Below are 12,020 nucleotides of genomic sequence, written 5' to 3' on the forward strand. Positions count from 1 at the left end.
ACGTTTCATACATTGAACATGTCTTCTTTATTGTTCTCAACTCAAAATTCAAATTAAATCTCCAAAGACAAAACTTATTTATAATCTTCAAAAATGTAATTATTCTTCTTGAGTATTCCCAACTCAAAATTCTAATTACAGGTTTAAAGGGACACATAGAAACTTTTGATTTTCCCTCTTTGCCATGCTTAGGGGTGCAAGAACTTTATAGCCCAGACTCCCCACACATCTCTCAACCCCGGACATCTCCTCACGTCTCTCATCCCCTCTCCACTTGAATTTTTAGTTCATAAAAAAAAAGTTTCATTTGTAAAAATTATTTGTTGTGCCTTTCGTCTTTAACGGGGCAAAAAGTAGCTTCCATTTTCCCTCTTTGCCAAGCCTTTCGATCCATTTTGGTGACCTCGCCACCTAAGCATGGCAAAGAGGAAAATTCAAAAGTTTTTATGTGTCCCTTTGAACCTGTAACTTGAATTTTTAGTTGGGAATACTCAAGAAGAATCATTACATTTTTGAAGATTATATATAATTTTTGTCTTTGAACATTTAATTTCAATTTTGAGTTTAGAACAATAAAGAAGACATGTTGAATGTATGAAACGTATTAATTGTTGAGTTTGTATTCATTGGGCGGGGGTTCATTGTATCAAAATAGTGTTCCATTTACATACAGACATACACACAGACAGACGGACAAAGTGAATTCAGTATAGGCTACCCCCTCCAACTTCATTTGGCTGGGGTATAAATATCAATATCACTTAAGATTTAGTATCATTGTATCAAAATATTGTTCCATATATACATACAGACATACACACAGACAGATGGACAAAGTGAATCCAGTATACCCCCCTCCAACTTCGTTGGGCAGGGGTATACATATTGTTCCATATCTGACAACATTTCACGGGTGAAGCAAGTTTACCTTTAGTAGAGTTTCAGAACAATCATGTAAATTAGTAAGCTTTCAGAACAAACACGTATGAGGGCTTACATGATTACGATGAAATAAATAGTAGACTTTCAGAACAATCATGTAATAGTCACTTTTCAGAACAATCACGCGTAACACACGGCAGAGTTACCAACTCTGTTGTTTGATGGCATCTAACTGGCGCAAATTTTTTTTTAACAAAACCGGAATCAGGGGATCTTTCTTGCGGGAAAGTTCCGCGGCAATAGCGGGTTGCGGCAATAACGGGTTGCGGCAATAGCGGGTTGCGGCAATAGCGGGCCGCGGCAACAACGAAATAAAGACTAAAATAGAAGATCTAAAGCCAGCTAAACCAAGAACTACCACAACATTCACACCCATGAAAAAATTGTTTATATTCATCAAGGAAAGCTTATCTATCCGAAGTGCAATGTCTGACAGTGGAAACACTCCTAAACATGGAACAACTTGCATGCCCAAAAGTCTAGAAGCGGAAAAGACACCACTAAGAGACAATTAGTTGTTAACACCAAAAGACAGACCAAACCTCTAAAGTGGGCTTGTCCTGAGGTTAGTGATATCAGGGGAAGAAAGTAAAATGTTTAAAGAAATTGAAAAAACAGAAGGGATACATTACACCAATTTCTGTTTATCATTCTTCTAGAACCCTTGATTTGGAGAAATACAGCCTCTGTGTGAGCTTTCAACAGACAAGTATTACTCCAAAGAATGTTCACAGCGCATAAGCTGTAGACCGTTAACACCAAATGTCTTAAAGTCCTGATCAGTTTGGAGCCACTTTCTTTAGGGCAGCATTTATACATGCATGGGCTTTAATGTTAGTCCAGCAGACTTCCACTAACTCGCGGTCTTTGGGGTCCAAAGATTTTTGATTGCGATATATATATCTGATTTGCGATGCAGTTTGGGGTCCAATTAAAGGGAAGAAACCGCGTTCTCTTCTGAGTCAGAGAAAAACGCGGTTATTTCCCTTGTTGGTCACAAAAAGGCTTTGAGCGTCACGTTGGCGTGTGTGCATTTGCCGTGTGAGTGTGCGTGTATGTGCGTGCGTGTGTGTGTGCGCGCATGCGCACGCACGCCTGGCATGTGGTTGTGCTACAATGTTCATGTGTGCAAGTGTGACGCTGCTGTTGGCAACTAAGTTCTCAAAAGATTAACTGCAATGCCAATGACACGTTTTCTTTTATCAGCAGATGACGATTTCTTTTCTTTTTTCTCCGACTCATACGTCGTCACAAACTTACTAGTTAATCAGACACAGACAGACACAGACGTACACTGTACGCGTATAGCGACTCACTGCTGCGCACACACACACACTAACTGACAATGAACAGAACGCAAGCCATGGTGAATTACCACATTATTTTATTTCGTTTGGAAACGCGCACTTGTTACTTTATCAACACGCACGCACGCACACACACACACACACACTGTCTCTGACACACAGACACTTTATCACACACAATCTTTTCTGCGCTTACGTGCCCGTTGTATGGTTGGTTGGGATCATGGGAGGTTGGGGGGGGGGGGGGGACATCGTAGCTCTAGCTTTCTCTCGTTTGCAATCGTGTAATGAATACATGTTGGGTTTAGCGCTGGTCTTATATTGACAACATACTATTTGACACCACCGATAGTTAGCTAGATCAGAATGATTGGTGGATCAAAATCATTGGTTGACGTTTACGTTTTTAGATGTGTCAGTTACATGGATAAGCTTTTTTTGTTATGGTTTGCTTTGTGTGAGTCTGAGTTGACACGCAAAACGTTTTGTCTTTGGCAGAAAGCATGTAGATTTCTTCTTTGATTGTTTGCTTTTTCTGCCACCTGCTATAACGCAAGAAGCTGAAGCACTTCATGGCGCCTGTAGAAAATCCGGGGCGTCTAGCTGAGATCGCGATTAGCGGGACTCGAGTGTTAAATTGCATGCCTGACTAGATTGCAGAAGACAAGCGCAGTTTAAGCACTTGATTGGCGCCTGTGGCCACCCGGACCGTCTAGCAGAGATCGCAATTAGCTGGACTTGAGTGTTCAACTTTCTTTCTTTATTTGGTGTTTAACGTCGTTTTCAACCACGAAGGTTATATCGCGACGGGAGTGTTCAACTGCACGCCTGACTGGCCATACTGACTGGTCAGACATTTAACCTCTATAGGCACGTGGCCAATTTGACGATAACGATCGTGGCATGAAAGTTCTTGACTGAGTGGGGCACGTGCGCGTGAAAGGTTTGTTTTTCTTTTGTTCGCAGGTCTCGATCAACCCGTAATGTACACAACCTGATGGAGAGACTGAGGGAGAGAAAGAGAGAGAGACTGATAAGATGAAATGTGACCGGATCTGACAAAATGGTAGATAACCCGATTTTTGGAAAATTTTAGATATGCATATCATCTGAAAGCTTAGAAAACAAGCTTTCATGTGATGTTTGAATGAAAAGGATACTCCCAAAAATGAAGACTCAGGAGCAGTTTGAAATACGGGTATTAATGGCGGCCATTTTGAGGAAAATGGATTAAAGTTTGGACACATTCAACAGCGAAGAGTCCCTAGCAACCATGCTTAAATTTCGTTCTAATGGAATAAAATGTGTACAGAGTACACTAAACAACAGTGTTATGCTTGTTTCCATGGTGATTTTGCATCACTGTAGGATTTGTGAGATTTTTAAAGTACAGTTGATAGTGTGATTCGAGAAACTAGGTCTCACCAAAATAGTAGTCAAAATTATCCATGCTCTTCCATAAAATACATTATGCTTTTAAGCCATATGCAACTTAAACCTTCTCTCAAATAATTCATTGTCTTAGTTTGTAAAGCATAAGCTTGATATTTTAAGTATTAGGCCCTATTATTAAAGTTCATTTTTACGAACCGAAACAATAAGTCACAGAGTACTGATAATAAGAAGAACATTTATATAGCGCAAAATCAAAAACTTTCGTTAAAAAGGCTTGCTCTAAGCGCTTGACATCTAAACTAAAACGTCATTCACACTCTTTACAATGATGTACAAGAACTTCATGTCACACTCTTTCATTCAGTATAGCACCATTCACACAGTTGTTATTCTGTACAAGACAATAAGTTAGTCTAACATTTAGAATGTTCATAAGATGAAAACAAGAGAAAACCAGACTGATTAAAAACAACTGCTTAGTGCTAACAAAGCATGAATCTTAATGATAACGTAATACATGTTTAACTGTTAAGACCATAAAAAAACCTATATGCTAAAATAACTTCGAACTGATCTGACTTGGGTTTTATTTGTGGTTACTTGAGTGAACTTAAATATGAACGATACATCAATCTCATTAAAACATGAATATTTCAAACGAATCAGAATGGTTGAAGTCGATTGTCCTCCATACAATAAATATACAATTTAATTGAAGATAAAACTAAGGAAAAAGTAGTGCAAGCAAAATTTTCCCACTGAAAACCGAAACAGAAAAGAGAGAGAGAGAGAGAGAGAGAGAGAGAGAGAGAGAGAGAGAGAGGGAGAGAGAGAGAGAGGGGGGGGGGGTGCAGCTTTGAGTCTAGAAGGCAACAGCTGTAACTGTCAGAGAACCAGGTGAACAGACGAATGTACTGGCAAATACTTTGAACAGAGGTAAGTTTATAATCTAATAATTTTTGTATCAGCATTTTGCTTTGCTATTCCTTACCGTTATCCTTCAACTACACACAACAGGTTTGAAAGCAAAGAGTCTCAATAATCCTGATTCACAAGTCAATCCAAATAATAAACACAATGAACTTCATGATTGCACAGATCTGAAGTCAAGCCAGTTCCATTATTTAAAATGTCACTCCAGTGATCCTTAAACTTGAAAACATTTACTGCCACAAAGTCCCGGTAGCATCACAGTGTGTAGCCAATGTAGTGTACACAAAAATGTACTACAATATAAACCATATACTATGAGTAGATAGAAAGCAGGTTAGTTGGGGGGGGGGGTGGACACATCACATCCCTCTTTTCCTCGCGCACAAACTCACGAATCTGGGGGAACAGGTATGTTTGTCGCTCACGCGAGAGTCCGGGGGTGGGCAGAATCAGTGGCATGTCTGCCAAGGCTCAGAAAGCTTCCCGGCTGACCAGCAGGTTCCGCTGCTCCTCAACTTCAGCCAGAGACATCTTCACAAAGACACAGTCAGGGTGCTGGTGTGACATTCTGAAGTGGGCAAACTTCAGCATGCCAGGCAGGCGCTTGAACGCTGGCTTGAGGAAGGTCTGCCAGTCGTACGTGTTGACAAGAGTAGAGCCATCCTCCCTGCCGACTAGCTGTGGAATGTTAACGTGGCTCACTGCTGTGCTCTCTCGCACGACCTCGCACAAGTCATCGAGGCTGTCGGCAGGACACCTCGGATCGCCGGAAACTTCTTTAGCAGGCCAAAGGCCCAGTCGGGGGCAAACTTTGTATGCCCGGCTGGCATGAAGTGTACATTGATCTCTGTGTGAAGGCCTTTCATGACGCGCCAGATCAGGTACCACATTACAAAGTTATGTTTGTTCTGCCCTGAACAGTTGTCACAATGCAGACTGAGCACTTGCTCTCCTAGTCCGTATTTCTCGAAGAAGAAGTGGAAGTAGCTGATTACAGCAGTGGACCCTTTACTGCAGTTGACGCTTTTGTCGACAAGAAAGTTGACTTGTTGAGGGATGGCCTCACAGTTGACACAGAAGATGGCACATTTCCTCGGCACCAGGAAATACATTGGGCCCGGTTGTGCAGCGTTACTTGGAAGATGCACCTGCTGCGCAAAATCAAAGCTATAATGAACAGCAATGGGGCGTGAGTTTGGGGCAGTCTCCGTGAGAGCGGTCAATCCAATCCCCTGGACAGCCGTCTTGCACTGGGCTATTTCATCCTTGTAGAATTGACGCTCTGCAACCACTATACTCAAGTGTCGCTGTTGCTACAGCATAAGTTCACCCTTCTCTTCGTCGGTCAGGTTTGCACCGCGAAATATCTTGGTGTTGTTGCTTTGGCACCTCCAACACAAATCCGTCATTGGTCTGCATAACTTGAGGGTGTCCTGGAACAAATTAATATCAATCATCACATAACACGATCACTCACTTTCCTTTGCTAATAGTTGGTCAATAATAGGTGTGACTTGTAATAATTCTATCTTTGATATGTTATGACTAAAATTAATTGAATCTAGTTTTGAAGAAATACAAAAAATGTAGAAAAAAACGAATAACACACGTACACATTGAATGCACAGTGCCCTGCAGTGTCATTACAAATAAATCTGTAATTATTATTTATTTTTGAACACAAGCATACATAGCCAGCAGACGCCCAATCAGTACTAAAATTAGTGATACATAATACACAACTTACATTATGTTAAGGCAAAAAAAAAAAAGGTCTGTTTACGGTAACATAGGCCAAAAAAATAGGGTCGGTAGGTCGGGATTATTATTTTTTTTTTCTTCCAAAAAACCATATTTTTACGTTATTTTGCACACAAAAAAAAAAAAAAATTTTTTTTTTTTTTCCAAATGCCAAAAAAAGTCTGGGGTTGCGCGAAAAAAATAGGGTCGGTCGGGTTACCGTTAACAGACTATTTTTTTTTTGGTCTAAGGTAAACACAGAATCAGCAAACAAGAACAAAATAGCAACGCTGCAAAGACCAATCATGACATACATACACAAAATATTGGTTCACCCCGTCCCATGTATAGTCACATGCACCACACACCACATGCACACACACACACACACACACACACACACACACACACACACACACATAATTATACACATGGCCAAACATTCACACACATGCACAGGCACACACACGGGAAAACACACGCTGCCTTCAGCACACACACACACACACAGGCTACCAGTAAGTTCGTCACACGGTAGATTCGTCACCTATGACGAAGTTACCGGCAGGGGTGGGCGGGTGTTTATGCTAAAGAGCTTATGCTTTCAGATGTTTGATTTGTGGGAGAGATTCAAGATTCACATTTTTTAGAGAGAGAGAGAGAGAGGGAGAGAGAGAGAGGGAGAGAGAGAGAGAGTGTGTATGTGTGTGTGAGAGAGACTGAGAGAGAGAGAGGGAGAGAGAGAGAGTGTGTGTGTGTGTGTGTGTGTGTGAGAGAGAGAGATCGAGAGAGAGACTGAGAGAGAGAGGGAGAGAGAGAGTGTGTGTGTGTGTGAGAGAGAGAGAGACTGAGATAGAGAGAGGGAGAGAGAGAGAGAGAGTGTGTGTGTGTGTGTGAGAGAGAGAGGGGGAGAGAGAGAGAGAGAGAGAGAGAGAGACACGGACGTACATACACCCACATCCATGACACGCACGCACACACACGACACACACGTACACACGCACTGACAAACACTCACACACTGACCATCGCACATACACACACACACTAAAACACACTGACATGACACACACACACACGCACGTACACACGCATAAACACTCACACACTCACTAACACACACACGACTTCAACCTCACTGTCAAGGAGGCAGAGAAACTCGGACTACTGTGGCGAAGTTACCGGGACCGGTGACGAATCTACCGTGTGACGAACTTACTGGTAGCCCACACACACACACACACACACACACACACACACACACACATTCTTTGAAAATGAGAAGCACATCCGGCATACAATCATGTGCAGTCATTCAAAACATGGAGGAAAACAACACCTGAAGAAATGATAGAAAAGGGGTAAGGAGTAAGAGCTTACCTTGATCTGTTTACAGTTACATGAAAACTGCCTCAGCATTTGTAGCAACTCTGGTGGCGGTACACCATTACAGTCGTCCATTTGCTCGTCGCCTGGTCCACTGATGCGAACAATGGGTTCCTCGATTTCTTCTCCGACATCGTCAAATTCCGATTCGGCCAGAAAAAAAATTGTCAGGCAGCTGGTTTTCAGTTCGACGTCGTTCGTCATCGTCGCTCTCACTGTCACAATCGCTTGACTCGCTATCGCCTTCTGGACGCTCACTACACTGATTCCCGTCAGAGAGAAAGTAATCGTCAATCAACGACTTCAATTCTTCTCCTTCCGCATCGAAAATGTTTCCTGCTTTGCAAGAATTCAGCAGAAACGCTAATCTTTTCTCCATGTTCGCAGTCAATCGCAACCATAGAATGATAGATCTATGATCGCAACATACGAACACAAGCGATAGAGAGGCATTACTTCCCTTTAAGACCGCTTCGACCAATCACGAGTGCTGTTTCAGCCGAGAACGGACATTGTTACCAAGGAAGTTTTTGAAAGTGACTTCTGATTGGTAGAAGCCTCTTTCTTGTGTACGCCCAAAGAATTGCGTGTTAAACCAGAGATACTGTAGCAGATCTCTGGTTAAACTTCATGGTTAGCCAACATGATTTAACCTAGAAGCTGGTTTAAAAATAGACACAGTGACCTTTCGAACGCTATACGACATGATGGGGTTCTGTAAAGGATTATGCTGTCATTCTTGTTGAAAAGTCGGTCAATTATAGCGTCCTTTGTCTTTATTTAGAGCATGGTAGGTTGATTAAATATCGATTTGGAGGCATTTATAAGCCACTGACATCCAAAAACAGGCAAATATGTGTGTAGAAGTGTCAAAACTATCCCCAAATGCCAACAACCCAATTCTCCCATAATTGACCTACATTGGTATATTCAATGTATCTCAAAAGAGGTTCCCGCGGCTTATCTACCATTTTGTCAGATCCGGTCACAAATGACAATTTATTGCATGATGAAAGGCCATCGGACCCAGAGAGAGATAGTGTGGTTATGATAGAAATTTTTTTCATGATCTGTACTATTTTTTGGCCTTTACGTGACTAAGGTCGGTCCTGTTTTTTTCGGGGTCCAAGAGGTCTCCGCGATATAGCCGAATTCGCGATTTAGTGGACCGCGAGTTAGTGGAAGTCTGCTGTATGTTCAAATCCTGTTAATGAACACTTTAACCTTTGCCGGATGCCGCTTTTGACTACACACTCCCGACGATGCGGGTTTGTCTGAACCCATACATTTGAAAGAGGGTTTTTACCGTTTATTCCTCTAACGACGATGCGGGTTTGTCTGAACCCATACATTTGAAAGAGGGTTTTTACCGTTTATTTCTCTAACGACGGGGTGGGTTCAGGGAAACCCACAGCGCTACTTCAGTGGTTGCATCGAGTTTCTCCCTTCACGGACCTCTTGCAGGGGAGGGAGAGGGGGAGGGAGAGGATCCGGGAGGGAGAGGGCCCGGGAGGGAGAGACTGAGAGAGACTGAGAGACTAACAAAGAGAGAGAGAGAGAGAGAGAGAGAGAGAGAGACTAAGAAAGAGAGAGAGAGAGACTAAGAAAGAGAGAGAGACTAAGAAAGAGAGAGAGAGACTAAGAAAGAGAGAGAGAGAGAGACTAAGAAAGAGAGAGAGAGAGAGACTAAGAAAGATAGAGAGAGAGACAAATAAAGAGAGAGAGATAGACAAATAAAGAGAGAGAGAGAGACTAAGAAAGAGAGAGAGAGAGACTAAGAAAGAGAGAGAGATAGACTAAGAAAGAGAGAGAGAGACTAAGAAAGAGAGAGAGAGAGACTAAGAAAGAGAGAGAGGGAGACTAAGAAAGAGAGAGAGACTAAGAAAGAGAGAGAGAGAGACAAAGAAAGAGAGAGAGAGACTAAGAAAGAGAGAGAGAGAGACTAAGAAAGAGAGAGAGAGAGAGACTAAGAAAGAGAGAGAGAGAGACTAAGAAAGAGAGAGAGAGAGACTAAAAAAGAGAGAGAGAGACTAAGAAAGAGAGAGAGAGAGACTAAGAAAGAGAGAGAGACTAAGAAAGAGAGAGAGAGAGAGACTAAGAAAGAGAGAGAGAGACTAAGAAAGAGAGAGAGAGAGAGAGACTAAGAAAGAGAGAGAGAGAGAGAGAGACTAAGAAAGAGAGAGAGAGACTAAAAAAGAGAGAGAGACTAAGAAAGAGAGAGAGAGAGACTAAGAGAGAGAAAGAGAGACTAAGAAAGAGAGAGAGACTGAGAGAGAGAGAGAGAGAGACTAAGAAAGAGAGAGAGAGACTAAGAAAAAGACAGAGAGAGACTAAGAAAGAGAGAGAGAGAGACTAAGAAAGAGAGAGAGAGACTAAGAAAGAGAGAGAGAGAGACTAAGAAAGAGAGAGAGACTAAGAAAGAGAGAGAGAGAGACTAAGAAAGAGAGAGAAAGAGAGAATAAGAAAGAGAGAGAGAGAGAGAGACTAAGAAAGAGAGAGAGAGAGACTAAGAAAGAGAGAGAGAGAGACTAAGAAAGAGCTAGAGAGAGAGAGAGAGACTAAGAAAGAGAGAGAGAGACTAAGAAAGAGAGAGAGAGACTAAGAAAGAGAGAGACTAAAAAAGAGAGAGAGAGACTAAGAAAGAGAGAGAGAGAGACTAAGAAAGAGAGAGAGAAAGAGAGACTAAGAAAGAGAGAGAGACTAAGAGAGAGAGAGAGACTAAGAAAGAGAGAGAGAGAGAGACTAAGAGAGAGAGAGAGACTAAGAAAGAGAGAGAGAGACTAAAAAAGAGAGAGAGAGAGACTAAGAAAGAGAGAGAGAGACTAAGAAAGAGAGAGAGCGAGAGACTAAGAAAGAGAGAGAGACTAAGAGAGAGAGAGACTAAGAAAGAGAGAGAGAGAGACTAAGAAAGAGAGAGAGAGAGACTAAGAAAGAGAGACAGAGAGAGAGACTAAGAGAGAGAGACAGAGAGAGAGACTAAGAGAGAGAGAGAGAGACAGAGAGAGAGACAGACAGAGAGAGAGAGAGACAGACAGAGAGAGAGAGAGACAGAGACAGACAGTCAGATAGACAGACAGTCAGATAGACGGATAGACAGACAGACAGACAGACAGAGCAACTGACAACAGACATACAGACAGAGAGATACGGACAGACAAACAGAGAGACAGACAGTCTCTTGGAGACAAACAGGCAGACAGACACTGTTCCGCCGCTTTGGTAATTATGGGTGTAGCAGAACCCGCGCCGTCGGCAGAGGGATAGTTACAATCACTACTACTCTTTAAAAGTATGGGTATGTGTGAACCCGCGCCATCGGTAGTGTTTATGTAAATTATCATAATCAATTAATTCTGATGTTTTGTCATGTACACACTAAAAATTTGCAGACAGAGAGCAAATTAGGTGTGTGAGAGATACTTAAAATTTCAAAACGATACCTTTAATGGTTCCAGAGTTACAATGATTTTAGTGTGTCTCTGGGTACAGGTGAACCCAGGAAGCACGGCAAAGGTTAATACTGAAACCTACTGTTGCAAACAAGTGAAAAGGTATATGACCACAAATACATGTACAGCTTTCTGTAGAAGTAGTAACTGTCCTACACAAAGAAATCTAACCCGAGATGTGAGAGTATATGTGTGCATGTGTATTTGTATATTGGAAAAACAGGACAGGTAAAAGGCTACAACAAAACACAATAATAGTCTTACTGTTGTCTCTGTCGGCTGAAATACATGTGTGTAAAATGAACTAAAATAGAAATTATTACAAATCTGAAAGTACAACACCTCTGTACATACTAAAATAATAAAATACATCAATATTATAATTCCCTTTCCAAAATGAAAATGGTATACAATTTGTATATATATGTTTACAAGGGAATGACGTTAGTATAGGGGCAAGCTACTTCTAGCATGAATTGAAAGAAAGAAGTCGAAGCATGTGAAGAGCATTTTATGCAGGCCAGGAAGTAAGCAGCAGCCTGTACTTACAACTTTAGAGTGTGAGAGCAGCTGCAGAATACCGGGAGTGACTCTGGCCCAGAAGTCCATGATCATGGCCATGTCTGTCTGGTGCTGTTCACTGCTGGGAGCGTGCATGGCCGCCGCAGATTCACAGTACATCGTCCACAGCTGAAACAGTCACAGGCATTAGGATGATCAACGCTTCTGACCAATACAAGCGCAGCTCAAAGCAATGCTTAATTTTATCACAATTAACACACACAACTAATCTGACAGCAAAACACAATCCTCACTCAGAATAAAAGGAAGTTACATCATCTGCTGATTCTCAACAGAAAACGACGCT

The 12,020-nt window shown here is 41.8% G+C and overlaps 1 protein-coding gene across 3 annotated transcripts in view; it reads right to left on the bottom strand.

Annotated features, from left to right (window-relative positions):
• Nucleotides 1–12,020, bottom strand: part of LOC138952778 (protein unc-79 homolog) — a 294,903-nt gene that overhangs the window by 8,995 nt on the left and 273,888 nt on the right. For all 3 annotated transcript variants that reach the window (XM_070324505.1, XM_070324504.1, XM_070324503.1), the window contains one exon: nt 11,702–11,842. In XM_070324505.1, coding sequence (XP_070180606.1) covers nt 11,702–11,842 — 141 coding nt within the window. The remainder of the gene's footprint in view (nt 1–11,701; nt 11,843–12,020) is intronic.

Source organism: Littorina saxatilis, linkage group LG17 (genome assembly GCF_037325665.1).
Source record: "Littorina saxatilis isolate snail1 linkage group LG17, US_GU_Lsax_2.0, whole genome shotgun sequence".
Classification (NCBI taxonomy): Eukaryota; Metazoa; Mollusca; class Gastropoda; order Littorinimorpha; family Littorinidae; genus Littorina; species Littorina saxatilis.